Genomic DNA, 14361 nt, shown 5'->3' with positions numbered 1-14361 from the left:
TGTGTGTTTTCTGTTTAAAAAGTACTAACATATATAGGACGATAGCGAGTACTCATCTACATAATGACATAACAGAAAATAGCCTATTTATCGGATTCAGTGTGGACGGAAAGTGTTATGATATTTGAACCCTTGCTTGTTGTTAGGTGTTACAATAAAGAAGTTAGATAACAAACACAGAGACATGGTCGCAGTACACATTAACAATAGTTCATATTGGTTGTTCGGAGTTAAACGTACTGACGTTACTTCATTACCTAGTTACCACAAGCTATTTTCATTTTGTGTTTTTAGCGACCCCTGTGGACAAAGGCGGTACTGTGTTTTCACAGACTGTGTTTCAAATGAGCACCATCATTTCGTTTCGTAAAGATCTTAGCAAACACGTGCATTTGTTTTGGAAGCAAATGAAAGAAAGAGCAACTTATTTTTATACTATTTATGTAACACAGTGGTTTGCAGGATGCATAGTGATGAGGTAATGTGTAATGTAATGTATCTATTTGTGGTTATTTCAGATTAATAATCGTAATATGACAGTGAAGCAAAGTGAAAATTTGATTTAGTCTTTTTATTTAGCTGTTTTCCATCGGCATTCATGACCAGATATCATGAATGCTCCTTAAATATAGCATAAAACTAATATATGCAATATAAATATCATTACACAAAGTATTTAAAGTTGTATTATCAGGGAATTAAGCTCAGGGAAGTAACTCCAGCAATGTGGATTTTTTTTTCTCCCTCTGCTGGCAAGCTGGTATAATAATTAAAATGTTTAAATAGTGTGAATTTTATAATATAAACATTATAAAGATGATTGAATGAAGTTTTAATTAAATTAAATTAAATTAAAGGCATTGCCAATCTTATCATGTGAATATTAGTTGTAGGAAGTAAGACTATGAAAGACATGTATCCATTGATCAATGCATACCACAAAACATGTTTACTTAAGCATGATTATCTTTTTAATTATTACAAAAAACTTCCCCTAAAACATGTATTTAAAGCTGTAATATTACCTCATTGAGACTTTCTTTGTACTTCTAGAAATGTCTATATTCTTATTCAACAGAAGCACCAAAAACACATGAATGATGATGCTCAGAGGAAGAACCCTTCAGAGTTGTGGTTTCATTGTGGAAGTCGTAAGTGGAAGTGCTCTGCTCCTGTGATAGCTTGACACAACGAGGCGTGTAGAGGCGGGCAACTGAGAGAGGGCTTACAATATGTCCCTTGGCAGCCACCGTCCTGAAAGAGGGTAGATACATAAACCCAAAACATGTAGGCTGTGATAGCTGGTATCTTGATTCTATGCTTTTCACTATATTTTTAAAGATCCTTAACCTCATATTTTCAGTTTTTTAAAGAATCTTCATGTTTGTGTGGTTTTAAAATAATATGTATTGCGCAACACCTTTTATATTAGCCATTGACAGATTTATGTTAATTATCCCAGATGTTTTTATTCAGTAGACTGGTTGAGTTTTAATTAAACTTTAGAAAAAACAATTTAGTCAATTGATGTTATGATATTCACATCAAGTTTATTATGTCAAACATTAAGTTACAACTGAAATAAATGACACATTCCTGACTTATACATTTTGTTCCTTCATAAGCACCATGTGAGATAGTAAATAAATAAATAAAACCAACTATTGTGTGCCATTAAACATATTATTTGATTTACCTGTTGTTAATAAGTTCCCCAAATTCAGTCAAATATTATTCTTATTATTCTCTGTTATGCACTAAAATAGTGGACTAAAGTTGCACAATCACACCAGTGGTTGGAACATATCAGCCAGAGGGAAAGTCCGCAGTTCACAGCTGTTTCTCCATTTTTAGACAAAAGCATTGAGGTGTGTCTGAAGATCAAAGTGAACTTTGTTTTGTTGTTTCGGGAGGAAATGAAGAACTCTCTTCTCTGAAACAGATAACAAAAGGACATGAGTGATGATGATGATGATGATGATGATGATGATGATGATGATGATGATACCATTATACAAAAGTCTGTCATCTTAATTTATAGTTTCATGCAAATTGTGTTTCAGATGTAATGAATACAACTAGAAACACTTTTAAATAGAGCAACCGTATTCTGTTACAATATCAATATCAAAGCATTAGTTATATTCACTTGAACCCTACACACGGAATAACTATATAACTACATATATGAATGATTACTAATTAAATCATTACCTTTTATTCTTCCGTCTGTTCTTCATTATTTTGCGAGACGTCACCACTGTGAAAACTACGACAAGAAATCCAGCCACTGCTGCGATTCCAGTGAAGACATCCTGCAGGACATTCATATCTGCACCTGAAAGAACTAGAACAGAGAGAACACATTACCAAATATGATGTTTATAATTATAGACTAAATTGGCAGATTGTTGATATTGATTAACTTTTTTGCCACATTAATCCATTTTTGCTCTAAACAGTGTCTGGATTTCCAAAAAAATTACAAACCCTGCAACAGCCAATCATGTCAGATACTCAGATAAGTGCAACTTCTGCCCTCTTCTACTCATGCAATAACAACAACAACAACAGAAACATTGACTGACCACATGATGGCGCTATAACAGTGACTTTTAAATCCAATGAAACAACACATGAGCCATGTGGCCCAAACACAACATACTTTTGTATAATCACACAATCTTTTTAAGTTGAGTTTCTTGCTGTAAGATTAAAATCACCATAAACCAATCAAAGTAAACTAGTTGTTCAGTAAAAAAATGGGTATGAGAAAAAACAAGTATTTAAATGCTCTGATGTTAGATCTTCCCACCAGTACTTGAACACACCACTGCACACTGCTTTTAATGAGCATTATACTTTGCAAATGGTGAGCAAAATTGTAAGTTTGCATAATTTGTAGGAAATGGGCTAAACAAGGGAAAAAATATATTCTGGGATTAGTATTAATGCAATAAAATGAATATGTTACTGTTTACATTGTTGGTACAACTACTACTGCAATACATACAATACTACCACCTTTACGACTATTACTACTACCACTAGTACTACTTGGTTATTTAACAAAGATCTTTAGACTTTCTTTGTTTAAAATCTTTCCAAACTTCTCAAACCGGTCTGTTTGTTTTAGTTTTAACCTACAGTAACTCTACATCTGATATGAACATATGTGAAGTTGGAAATGATGGATGAATGGCCTAATAATGAAGGAGCAGGTGTTGAAGCGACACACTTTTGGGGCCACGGGGAGAGACTCATTAGCCTGATAAAAACTCACCCCGAATAGTGTCGCTGGTAACCAGCATGTGTTCGGTGGCATTTAGGTGGCCGTCGTTGACCTCCGGCTCGATGCCCAAGATGTGACACATCAGGGGGTAGATGTTCACCGTCTCAAAGGGCCCCACCTCCAGGTTTTTGTGAAACGCTGGACCCACTGCCCTAAAGAGGGGCTTCATGTCCAGCTCATTGTTGTCGAAGCCGTGCTCTCCTTTGTGGAACTGAACCGGGAAGAACTGAAGGGACAGACGGGGATAAAGAACACAATTCTCTGTTATGACCCAATTTGTTATATTCAATTATATTTTAGAACTTTTATAAGCTAGTTAAGATCATTTTAACACAGAGTCTACACATGATGGGTCACTCTCATGCAGACAGCAGAGGGAGGTATAGGCTAAGTGAAAAGGTAGCTGCCAAATCAGAGAATGAAGGTCTTTTATCTTTTTGTGATCCACTCTCCACCAAAGACACAAAGATATTAAACACTGCTTGAATGAGATTTTTTATAAAATACTTCAAACTTAAAATAAGATAAATACCTTTGATAGTTTTGTAGTATGTATTACGTTTGAATGCCAACACAGTGTGATGTACTTATCAGTGTGTATAACACCCAGTTATCTCAGCTCTTATGTAACAGTCTCAGCATGCTAGAGTCAGATAATGCCGTCATCTTGATCAACCTATAGACTTTAGATAACCTGTTCTATCAGCCGGTTCACAGCACTGATTGGTTTTCACCTATTCAGCATTTGGAGTTGTTTTTTTTATTGTTTGCGGTAATTTACTCTTTTATTTATTTATTTATTTATTTAATTATTTAGATACTCTTTTGATTTGATGGTTCTCACTTTGGAAAGACATGTTCAGTTGCATAGTTGCCGTACAGTGAAGTGACTGAGTGAGTGGAGCCAAATGAAAATGCTAATTTTGAATTTTGAGGCATGAATAGCTTCATGAAGCATGTGAGAGCACCGCGTGTCATCAGCCCGGCCTGGATTATCCCGAGGACGTGCAAATGCACTTGATTAAAATTGTAATGCACTAAGATTAGATTTTAACTCTTTGTTTCTGGTTGAAAAGAGTCCAGTTTCACTATGTTCCTATGAGCCAAAATGAAACTGGTCGTTTTACTCAGAATAAGAGTTGAATGCAGAGTATTTCTAGAATAAATAGGAAGGCACATGCATATTATAAAGCTATTTATCTGTAACAGTAAATCAGTGTGTTAAACTTGATTTCCTTATGACCACTTAACTTAATCATAGGCACATAAATTATTGACTGTTGTTAATGTGCTACTAATACAATTATAGCATGCAATGTAACTGTTGTTGCAGCCTTTGTTCTTAGTAGTCTCAGTAGTAACACAGTCATTTTATAATGCTTTCACAGTAGTAACACAGTCATTTTATAATGCTTTCACAGTAGTAACACAGTCATTTCATAATGCTTTCACAATAGTCTGCTGGTTTTAAAGCTGTACTTTGCGACTTGGCACGTTAATGGGCACAAATGGCAACCCAAGGTAACTGTTTACTTCACAGGGTAAATCAATAGTAATTGCAGTGGGGCAGAAAACTGCTGCTGCATGTCTCTATATGGTTTTAAAATTTCCAGCATGTCACACCAACACCAACACCTGGCCAGACTCAAGTCGGTGATGTCAGGGAAAACATGATTTCAAATGACAGCTTCAGCCTCTCTTAGTGATTTGGTAAGATAACACAGTCCAGTCACGTTTTTGCATATAATTTGGCAGCTGTACATCTCTCTGTAACAACACCTTTCTTTAGCATAAAAGACACGAAAAAGAAAATTCATCTGTCAACGCACCCCGTTGATTACATATCCAGGGTCGGACCACAAAATGATGGGAAGGATCCGATCATTTTTGGCGAAGTGGAAACGCTCTGGCATGTCTTCCTTTTTGTACACATGCAGGTGGGGATGGGCCCCCTTCAAGGCATTGTAAACCTTATCCAGCTTGCCCGGCTTTGGCAACAGCATCCCAGAGGGGCCAAAGTCCACCAGGTGGAAGGACAGATCACGGAAGGAGAAGCCTGGGATTTTGGACAGGGTGATCTCTTCCACCAGCCCGTTGCGGTACACCGAGGACATGCCATGGTCTGCTGTGATGATGATGTTCAGGCGGTCGGTCAGTCCGTGTTGTTGAGCTGAGTTGCGGATGTATCCCACGGTTCGGTCAACCTGCTTGACCATCTCCCGTCGCTCTGGGGAGTCTGGGCCATATTTGTGGCCAGTGCTGTCCGGCTCACCAAAGTACATGGACACAAAGTCCAGATCCTGGTCACTGAACCAGCCCATCACCTTGTCTGTGTTCTCTTGCCAAGCAGTCTCGTTCTTGTAGTTGTAAAGCAGTGGCTCCACTTCCCGCACCATAGCAACCTGTCCCTGGTAACTGGAAGCTGTGCCAGGGAAGTGAAGAGAGCCAGCTTTCAGGCCCTGGAAGAGCAGAAATAAGAGTAGTACATTAACATCACACACATACATATGGCACAAGTACTTATAAGCATGCCAAAGGTTAGCCTGCTCATACTGTGGATCATATACAAGCAAACAAAATCAGTAGTTGCTGGATATAATTAATTTCTCTTGAACCCACAGCTGGGGTTGTTGGCAGCAACTGTCATCTGCATGCAGTTAACATCTACACCTGCAAAATAATTTGCAATACAACTGCGGTTATCTTCCTGAAATCATTCAGCAGGCCTTCAGAGGTGTTTTGTCAAGAGAAATGGTTTTCTAGTGCTGCAAGCAGCGAAACAGTCTCTCACAGTGATAAGATGGAAATTGTTCTGCACAGACCTGTCTCTGTGCTGTGATCCAGATAGGCAGAGTGCCATTGTCCCACCACTCATTCACAAACTGAGTCTGATAGTAAGGCTTCTTCTGACTGGTGGTTGTGTTGAACCACATGTTGTGGATTACCCCGTGATTCTCAATGTAGCGGCCTACAGAAGAGAATCACTGTCAGTCTGTGTGCACTCATTATTCACAGCGTGACACATTCACATTAAAAATTCTATCAACTTAACAGGCTGAGTGGCATGACGCTTTTGGACAAGGTCTTACGACCAACTTCGGAGATTAGAGGAATTTAATTTCAAGGAAGTTAAATTTCTTGAGAGTCAAAATAAGAATAGGAGCAGAGAATTCTTCCCTCAGTCATCCAAGCATAATCATCTTACTCAGCTATAAAAGCTGTTGGACCCTGGGACATTCAATTACAACTAATTCCTTTTTCCCATGGCTTTTTTCAATCCTTGCAAAGTAAACTCAGAGCAGTTTCCTTTTTTTGCCATGATATGCAGATCCCCTGCCAACTGCAAGCACTGTTGTAGAAAAATGAAACACTTTACCTGTCAAGAGGGTGAAGTGTGTCGGGCTGGTGATGGTGAGGTAAGGAGGTGTGACATACAGGGCTTTGACTCCATCTTTTGCCATTTGGTCGAAATTTGGCGTGTACACATCACGGTCGTAGTCCCATCGGAAACCATCGAAGGAGATCAGCAGCACCTTCTGCTTCGCTTTTTCTACAGGAGCTCCGAGGACGGACGAGGCCCAGAGGAGGCAGAGACTTGCAGTCCACAGCATGATGAATGCAAACGCTTCACAGATCTGAACTGACTCGATCTCTCCTGGCTGAAACCTTCTTATTTACAACAAGGTCCACCTCCTGGCAGCTCACCTGATGTTTGGTAGCCAACATCTTCCGAACAAAGTTTTACAAACTTATCTTATCTCGTAGATTGAGCAGACTTTATCTCAGCTCTCGCATGCGGCCCGGTGATGTTTATGAGCCGATTTTACGGCTGGGAGTCGTGTTCACAGTGAATTTACCCCCCCCCCACCCCCTGTTTTGCTCTTGAGGACTGACAGTAAAGCAGATTAATCTCTCCGGGCATCATGGTTTTTTTGTTTCCTCCTAAGTCGGCTGTTGATGCTGTCTTTCTGTTTGTCTGCCTGCCTGTCTGTGTGGCGGAGTTTCCTGTGAATCATGGACAATGGGGGAATGACACTTTGATGGGTTTCACCTTGAGTTGGGATGGTGCATGATTGATCTGACACCAGGAAAATGAAGAGGAAAATGAGAGTATATATCTCTTGGTCAGCTATCACTGGTCTCTTGGGAAGAAAAGTCCCTAATAGACATATTCATTTTAATAACTCTGTGTATATTAGCCCCAGGATATTGTTAAAAAATCCTTTAGAATCTACATTGATTTTCTTAGCAATGCCCATGACAATAGACAAACTATTAAAAATGAAGTGCAGCCTCCTCAGTGTTTCAGCTCAGATCATACTCAGCGTTCTCGTCCAGACATTATATATCACTGCATTGTGATGTAACCTTATCAACGTCCATCAAATCGCTAGACAAGCTAACTCTTCAAATTTGTTCTTTATTGTGTGTGTCCTTGGCAGAGGTTCAAGGGAAGTATCTAATCTTTATGGAGATAAGGGATAACATTCATCAGCTTTCATTTACCTCATTCATATTCATTAGCTTTCTCATATTAACTCTATCCGCTCGTCGTCCACCGTCAGCAAGATTTGGAGGAGTGTTTTGGACTGCTGAGACCGGTGTGAGTCTCAGATCTGTGCTATGAGAACTTTATCAAACACACACACTCTGAACTTGAGGGGCAAGCAAACTTTATCTGACCCTCTCAATCCTGCACACAATTTCCACAGGGATTCTCACATTTTCTTGAAGGAGAAAAAGTGGAGTTGTTTTTTTCCCCCCCTTTTCGCACTACCTGCTGCACACATACACAACCACTGCAGTACACCTGAAAGCCCAAACAACTTCAACACTTTGAGCATGTACAGTAATCAAATGAAAAGCAAGTTATTTCCCTTGCCGAGGACACGGTACTGTATCTTCAAGTAAAGTTTCAGTTAATTAGACTTTAATGTAACTTTCAAGATACACTTGAACTGTTTTACATTCTTTGCAGATCAGTAAGTTCTTGAAGGTATTAACAAGTTATGTGGATGCTACAAACTTCTGAATATGTCGCATCAACAACTCTTGAGCTGAAACGCTCAAAAGAAAAAAAAGAAAAGAAGAGAAGTCGACTTATGTCTTCTGTTTTGTTTTGTTTTGCTTTTTATGTTGTGGACAAAAAAGATTTTTGCTTATTTATTTGTTTTTAACCTTCCTGTCGTCCTCCCGGGTCAAATTGACCCCGTCTGATTTGACTGTTCCTTCTTTCCTCCCTCCCTCCTTCTCTCTTTCTTTCCTTCCTCTCTCTTTCCTTTCTTCCTTCCTTCTGTCCTTCCTTCCTCCCTTCCTTCCTCCCCATTACCTTCCTTCTTTCCTCTGTCCTTCTTTCCTCTTTTCCTTTCTCCCTCCCTCCCTCCCTCCTACCTTCCTTCCTCCCTCCTTTCCTCCCTTTATTCCTTCCTTCCTCCCTCTTTTCCTTCCTTCTTCATCCCATGCTTCCTTCCTTCCTCCCCCCTTTCCTTCCTTCTTCCTCCCTTCCTTCTTTGACTTGAGGACAGGAAGGTTAATACAACATGGTCCGAATTGCCTCCATCAGGTATATGAATAAGCATTACAGTTTTACATACAGTATATTTACATTGATGATATGGAAATTACCATGAAAATGAGTTCAGCTGGTAGAAAACACACACACACACACACACACACACACACACACACACACACACAGCTTTTACATATTTGGGTAAGAAGGAATCAAATACACATCTATAAAATAAGACTCAATACTAAGTAAGTAAACAAGGGTAAAATTGCCAATGTTAATCATAAGTGGGAAAGTCTGCAAAAGGCCATGCTTGGTTCATGAGTATAAAAGACTTATATTCATAATTAAATGAATGCATATGCAGCTTAACCATCCACAGAGTTGCCAATGAATAAGAGAGGTTAGTGGGTACAATGTACAATGCTACAGATAAACCTGTACGTGTGTTTCCGTCATCAGTTGAATGCATTTTGTGATCCTTTGAATCAGTACACAGTGAGAAGAGGGGGTGGAGATTTCCACTTTTGTTTCCAGTTGAGCTCGTCCTCTGATGCACTTCTGCACAGATGTATTTCACTTATTTGACAGCATGTTGTGTCAAATAATTTAAAACAAAATGAGTCCCTTGAGATTGAGATGAAAACATTAAGTAGCTCTGAACAAACATGAAGAGTAAAGCTGCTCAGTTTCAGTGGAGATGTAAGTAGGTGGTTTAGTGGTGTATACCTGGATGTACGGATTTATTCTAATCTTTATACAATAGACTCAAATGTCACAAGTCTTGTATAGAATTATAATTTTCAACAATATTATAATCCCTTTTTTTGCTCCTGTCAATGATAGATGAGAGGATTTACATTTAGCCCATCTTATGAACTTTTTAAAGATTTGAATTTGCACAATTCACCCTAAAAAAATTCACTCCTACGTCAAAACTGCTGATGAAAGACATCCAGATATAAAAAAACATAAACACAACCATCCTTTCCTAAATGCATCTGTATTCTGTTCATTTCCTATGTTTGACTGGCACGCTGCTTCTTTCCCTGCTGTGACTGGAAGTAGACCATCAAGTTCATGCCAGCATACTGAGATCGATGTGTTTTGAATTGTGAGCAAACAAACTTTTAATGCACGAATGACTCATTATCAGGTTACATGGAAGTAAGTCCAAGCGTAAAACGGCGAACCACAGGGAGACACTCACTCACTCACTCAGAGGAGGGGCACTGGAGTCTTACACATGCTTTTCACTCAATAACAAGGTGTATTTTTGTTGATAAAGTTAAACTTCACACTATTTGTTTTCAACTTAGTTATTTCTACTGAACTGGAAAAAAACAGGTATTTCTTTTTCTATATAGTTTCATTAGCCAACAATGAAAGAGCTGAAATGAAGCTGATTAATCGGATAGCCAAGCTGTCTGTGTAAAATGAGACCCAAAATGGAAAGGCTGCCATTTCAGAATATAAAGGGCACTTTTGGGAACGGCTTCTTTTTCCGGTCAATCGCATTTCTTCTCAATTAAGGTCATTACGTAATTGTTTTCCATCAGCAAAATGACGTATGTGGTGGAAACATAATGCCATCCCTATTAATGTTTTTCCCTCAACAAATCAGATGGAACATTTGTAATAAGACACATTTACAAGCCATTCTGCAACAATTTATGATTTAGTCAAAATCCACATGTGGCAACATTTCTTTACTCCAATTATGGAGATATTCTGCAATTTTGTCATTTAGTTTTTTCTGTTTTTCCCCCAGAGATTATCCCACACCAGGCACATGTCACTGTTCAGTAATTTAACAGTAAGACTGTGCACTTTTATTTTAGGTAACTTGATGCTTAAAAGGGTTCTCCACCAATTTAGCATTGCACTCCTACAACATATTCACACTCTGGATGGAGTCAATTTAAAAAGAAAATGGATCGATGCAGTGTAACCAGAATTTTCATCTTTTTTTTCTTTATTATCCACAATACAACTTGACTCAAATCAGTCAACTGTATAGATTTGGGGATTTAATGCCATTAGCGGTTAATGTAGCATGGAGCTGCTAGCCTCCTGCAGAGAAGAGGAGCTATACCAGTTTGGTAATCTCACTTCTTTCTAACTTCACACCTCCAGACTTCTCAAGCTTGTACTTTTTAGCGCCAACTGATGCTGACTCATGTGACATCACGTGACACAGTTGATCAGATTTCACACAGACCCTCTCTAGGGACACAAAAGGCGTTATACTACTTTTTTCACACATGCAGTAGTACTCTTCGGCACCTGTGAAAGACTTGGATGTGTACCATTGATGGTCCCTCTCCCTTAACTCTTTTTTTTTTTTTTACTGATAATGTTTGTTTACTTCAACTTGTGTAAACTTCTCCAGCATGCAAAATTAAGTAATGTGATTATTTCCTATTTGTGGTACTTCTGCTTTTACTTAAACCTGCAATAACTATTTTTTGGCCCCTTGGTGGCAGCAGAAGCAAGTTGTGAACAAAACATTAACGTATCATCAACTTTAAGGTTCATATGTTAACAGTTATTTATTTCCACTTCCAGCAGTTACAGAGCAACTTTATCATTCATTTGGAGTTGTTTTTCTATCCACCTGGTGAAAGTAAATCCAATATTCACTCTCTTTTAAGCTCTGTTTTTGCCAACTCCCGAGGGAAATATCTGGCTCTTTAGTTGCTAAATGCTCCACCACTGTATGTTCACCAGCTAGTCTACAGCTAACTGTGTCTGCCTGCTGTTTGGTGCGTAGCAGGTAGTGTACAGTGGCTTTTTACAGCTTTTACCCTGACAACAGCTGTCTACTGTGGCCAAAAACAACACAATGAGAGCGCTGAGAGTGAACCAAAACAGTAAAGTTGCAGCCAGACGGCTCAACAATGAGCTGAAACTCGATATAAAAAGCTCCGTAAAACCGAGAGGAGCTGCAGAGTCGCTGATAATTCTCTGTAGGTTCATCACTCTGAGCGACTCCTCTCAGATTACACATTGTTATTCGATACATTGTTATTGTAGAAATATCAATTATAGCCACTTTAAGTGAAGGAGTGCTTCCTTCTCCGCTGACCACCGTTACATGATCCATTAGATGTGCTGTTCTGACAGTCTGACAGTCCTTTACATGCCCGACCAAGGTGCTGCAAGAAAGTCAACTTCTTGCGTTGACCCCTATATGTTTCCACTGAACATCAAAGCCTGACCCAGAATGTCTGCATATGAATTGGTCCTTCATCTCCGTCTTCTTGACATTTAGCAAGTCATGATCCACATGGACAAGGCCTATATATTCCAACAGGCTTCCTCGTGGAGCAGTCTTATCAGGGAAAGACCAGATTTCTGCAAGGGGGACTGGATGTTGAGAGCATTGAACTCCTGGTCCAGCAGAATAATAAAGGACTCTTTCACGCCCATCAAACAACCACACTGAACCCCGAGAAGGGCGAGCAGGGTTTTTTAAGTGAGTTTTTTGAGTGCGAGTACAGGTGTGTAACGTTACTGACCCAGTACGATCCACACTCAACACATGATTGCATCGAACGATTCACCACAAAGTTGAACTTACCAAGAAAGCTGATTTAAAAAAGAAAAAAGATTATCATTATCTAATGTCAGCACTTCATCAAACTCAATCTACTGACCTTGCAGGTACGTCTCTACCCTTGCACTGAGCCTATATGTGAATGCTGCTCCTCTTATGTGTGTTGACGTTGATTTGATAACAATGAGATTAACATTTAGAGAGGGTGACAGTTCCGCCTGAATGGCACAGTGTACGTAACGTACTGTATTAAAATGGAACAGCAGGAATGTGACAGCAGATATTCCCATAATACAGTACCTCTTCCTCCAGTGGCTACTAGCATGTAATTATTCTCCCTTCAGTCCAACGGCATTGTGAATCTTACTGTTGCTAACCGACTGTGTATTAGCGTTCCCCTTCACTAATTCCTTACAGGCTCTTAACATTGTCAAGTAAATATGTGACTTGCTTTGATCATTTTTGGGGGTATGACGTTTACATGGAACATTAAAAACTGTTAGGTTGCTCATATCCATGTAACAGCATCCGGGTTTCTGATCATCTGTGCCAGTTGTGTTGTGATTCCTCAACACATCAGATACTCCTTTTTTCTACCAATAGAACATCTTGAGGAACCTGAATCAGGTGTGTAAATGCTGCAGTTTTCCTGGCTTCTATCCGAGTTCTCCAGGGAGCACATCCAGGTTTCTCAAAACAAGGAAAAGGTAGACGATCATCTAAAGGCTTCACCGTGAAAGATGCCATCAAGATTTTTTACTGTACCATTTTAGAGACAAGTTGATTCATACTTTACCTTAACATATTCAAGATAAACTATCTTTACTTTTTATCATTATAAAACTCTAAAACTTCACTGAGGCACAGACTGATTAAGTAGTTTTTAGAGTTAGCGGCTTCATAAGAACATCACATCTGTTCAAAAGCATGTGGAGCTCCAGCTGCAGAGGCCTGTAAAGAAAGACATTAAAGATGGCCTGTGGAGTTTGATAAAAGTTATAAGAAGTTTACATTCACTGCTACTCATCAAAATTCAGATTTACACACGTTTGCTCCATATAGTCGCACGATGGCACGTACACACACACACACACACACATACTAAAACTAAATGATGTGAACTTTAGCAGAGGCTCGCTGTCGACTGGTGACATTACTGCTGCAGTTTTTAACTTGTTTAAACATTAATTTACCTGTTTTATTCACCAGCAGCATGTCGCACATCATCACCCCAACCATCGCCATGACCACCTGGGACGTCTGTGACTCGCACTAGCCTAGATATGACACACAGTTGCTGGGACGTGTTGAGCTGTTAGGGTTAGGGTTCAGGTTTCAGGTGATTTTACCTTCTAAAGAGAAGTCTGATATTAATGTTTTTAAGGTGCCTTGTGGAGTTTTTGCCCACCATTGACAATGTAGAGCAGTGTTTTATTCAGCAGGTTTCTGTGCTTTGTGTGTCTTATTGGCACATGTTTAAGGAAGCACATACATATATGTACAGTACTGTCGTTGCAGCGAAAACATCATTTCACTCATTCATTTGAATGGAGGTAGTGTATGTGGCTGCAGGGGTCTTGGCTGCAGTAGCCTATAGCAAGAAAGTTGATCCAGAAACAACTTTTAGAGAAATGCAACCCGGCATCACTGTGTGGTGGCCGGTCATAGCTGGCGATCAGCCTGATCAGAGTTGTACAACCTACAGTGAGGGAGTACAAAGACATTACTATAGGAGGAGGGCAGGACATTTCTCTTTGTTTGATAACGTTAAAAGTATAGTTAGGCTTTGCTGTCAGCTATCTGACTTACTTTTAAAAAGACAAGAGAATAAGTGAAGAGAGAGAGAGTAGCTGTGGTTGAGCGAGCTAGAGAGTGAATGAGGAGAGGGAGCGGTGGTAGCAAGAAAGCTGCTGAATCAGATCAATAAAACGTTATTTTCTGATTGTTTCACAACAGTTACGTTATAGAGCACAAATAAACACGCACACACCCCCGCAC

At 39.4% G+C, this 14361-nt stretch overlaps 2 protein-coding genes across 2 annotated transcripts in view; both read right to left on the bottom strand.

The window, feature by feature from the left end:
• LOC133999458 (small integral membrane protein 36-like) overlaps positions 1-14361 on the bottom strand; it is a 370942-nt gene that overhangs the window by 99303 nt on the left and 257278 nt on the right. The gene's annotated exons all lie outside the window — the stretch shown is intronic.
• LOC133999261 (ectonucleotide pyrophosphatase/phosphodiesterase family member 7-like) lies at positions 1068-6903 on the bottom strand. Its single transcript, XM_062438447.1, has 6 exons — positions 6669-6903; positions 6115-6260; positions 5122-5751; positions 3284-3518; positions 2215-2338; positions 1068-1254 (listed from the first exon to the last, which is right to left on the bottom strand). The coding sequence occupies exons 1-6, from the start codon at positions 6901-6903 to the stop codon at positions 1068-1070; spliced, it is 1557 nt and encodes a 518-aa protein (XP_062294431.1).

The sequence above is a fragment of the Scomber scombrus genome, chromosome 18 (genome assembly GCF_963691925.1).
Source record: "Scomber scombrus chromosome 18, fScoSco1.1, whole genome shotgun sequence".
Classification (NCBI taxonomy): domain Eukaryota; kingdom Metazoa; phylum Chordata; class Actinopteri; order Scombriformes; family Scombridae; genus Scomber; species Scomber scombrus.
This window is presented reverse-complemented; position numbering and strand designations above follow the sequence as displayed.

Excerpts from the sequence above, each read along its gene's own strand:
- LOC133999261 (XM_062438447.1), bottom strand. The coding sequence starts at position 6,903 with ATGCTGTGGACTGCAAGTCTCTGCCTCCTCTGGGCCTCGTCCGTCCTC. Across the intron at positions 3,519-5,121 it reads CTGGATATGTAATCAACGGG|TTCTTCCCGGTTCAGTTCCA; the intron begins GTGCGTTGACAG and ends CTGTCCCTTCAG. Across the intron at positions 1,255-2,214 it reads AACAGACGGAAGAATAAAAG|GACGGTGGCTGCCAAGGGAC; the intron begins GTAATGATTTAA and ends ACCCTCTTTCAG.